General features: G+C 52.1%; 1 protein-coding gene across 1 annotated transcript; it reads left to right on the plus strand.

Annotated features, from left to right (window-relative positions):
- Positions 1-871: 871 nt before the first annotated feature.
- Positions 872-1,549, plus strand: LOC108525105 (transient receptor potential cation channel subfamily M member 4-like). Its single transcript, XM_017866183.1, has 2 exons — positions 872-1,028; positions 1,194-1,549. Exons 1-2 carry the CDS (start codon positions 948-950, stop codon positions 1,380-1,382), a joined length of 270 nt encoding a protein of 89 aa, XP_017721672.1. The 5' UTR covers positions 872-947; the 3' UTR covers positions 1,383-1,549.
- Positions 1,550-1,940: the final 391 nt, after the last annotated feature.

Genomic DNA, 1,940 nt, shown 5'->3' on the forward strand with positions numbered 1-1,940 from the left:
TAGCTGGGACTACAGGCGCCTGCCACCACACCTGGCTCATTTTTTGTATTTTCAGTAGAGACAGGGTTTCACCATGTTCACCAGGATGGTCTCAATCTTCAGACCTCATGATCCACCCGCCTCGGCCTCCCAAAGTGCTGGGATTACAGGCGTGAGCCACCGCGCCCGGCCCATTGATTTTATGTATATATATCTCGCTCTTCTCCTTATACTCTGGATCCTAATCCTTGGTAGTTTTGTTGATCTTAATATCTTCTTGAATTCTGTGGCTTGTCTTTTCACTTTCACTCTTGTATGTTTCTTTTCTTTCCTTTTTGTTTTTTGAGCCCGCTTCGGCCTCCCGAAGTGCTGGGATTACAGGCGTGAGCCACTGCACCTGTCCATACACCAGATTTTTAATCCATCCAAAATTTAAGTACGTGAGGATGCAAAATAGGGGTAGCATTTTCATTTTCCCCATAGGAATTTCTGATGTTTACTGGCCGTTTGAACTTCTGTGAATTGTACGTGGTATCCTTTATCTGGCTTCCTTCCTATTCCTTCCTTTTGCTTATTGATTTGTGGGGACTCTATATGTTTTGCCTTTGATAGGTTGGATAGATATTCCGACAGTTTTTCCCAGCTTGATTCTTACGGGGGCCGGCTGTTTGCTAAGGCCATCGTTCATTCAGTCATTACTTAATAGACGCAGCCATTTTTCAAATGGGTGTCAGTGCCCTGCGTAGACCAGCTTGGCACTGAGTAAATTTCAGTAAACCTCGGGTGACTGGGAGGGTCCTGGTCCTGCCCGGTGGAGGCTGCAGCTTCATCTGAAGCATGGCATTGGGAAGACTCCCATTTTCCTTGGCGTCTTGTGACACTTGAGTAACCCTTGCGGCATCTCCCCACACCACAGGCTGACCCTGGGTTTGTACCACCTGGGCCGCACTGTCCTCTGCATTGACTTCATGGTTTTCACGGTGCGGCTGCTGCACATCTTCACGGTCAACAAACAGCTGGGGCCCAAGATCGTCATCGTGAACAAGATGGTGAGGGAGGGGCGGGGTGGAAGTAGGCGGGGCCATAGGAAAAGGGGTGGGGCTGGGGAGGGAGTGGTCTGTGGAGAAAGGGTGTGACTTTGGGGAGCAAGGGGCGTGGTTTTGGGATAAGGGGTGGGGAAGGGCGGGGCCAGATGCAGCCACATCTCCCCACAGATGAAGGATGTGTTCTTCTTCCTCTTCTTCCTCGGCGTGTGGCTGGTGGCCTATGGCGTGGCCACGGAGGGGCTCCTAAGGCCACGGGACAGTGATCTCCCCAGTATCCTGCGCCGCGTCTTCTACCGTCCCTACCTGCAGATCTTCGGGCAGATCCCCCAGGAGGACATGGATGGTAGGGGGGGATGACAGGGCCTGACAGCCTCCCTCTAAGTCTCTATCCCTGCTCTCTGGGTCTCTGTACCCCTGTTTCTAAGAAAATGTCTCTGTCTGAGTCTCTGTCTCCCTCTTTCTCTGGATCTCTGAGTGACACCCTATATTCCCGATCATCTTCTCTCTGGGTCTCTGCCCACCCCACCCCCTCTGTCTTTCTGTCTGTCTTTTTTTTTTTGAGACGGAGTCTCGCTCTGTCGCCCAGGCTGGAGTGCAGTGGCCGGATCTCAGCTCACTGCAAGCTCCGCCTCCCGGGTTTAGGCCATTCTCCTGCCTCAGCCTCCCGAGTAGCTGGGACTACAGGCGCCCGCCACCTCGCCCGGCTAATGTTTTGTATTTTTTAGTAGAGACGGGGTTTCACCCGGTTAGCCAGGATGGTCTCGATCTGCTGACCTCGTGATCCGCCCGTCTCGGCCTCCCAAAGTGCTGGGATTACAGGCTTGAGCCACCGCGCCCGGCCGTCTTTTTTTTTTTTTGAGATGGATATTAGAAATGTTTGTTTTTTGGTGTCGTAAAGAAATAGTACTTGAACAT

Source organism: Rhinopithecus bieti, unplaced genomic scaffold (assembly GCF_001698545.2).
Source record: "Rhinopithecus bieti isolate Rb0 unplaced genomic scaffold, ASM169854v2 scaffold_4443, whole genome shotgun sequence".
Classification (NCBI taxonomy): Eukaryota; Metazoa; Chordata; class Mammalia; order Primates; family Cercopithecidae; genus Rhinopithecus; species Rhinopithecus bieti.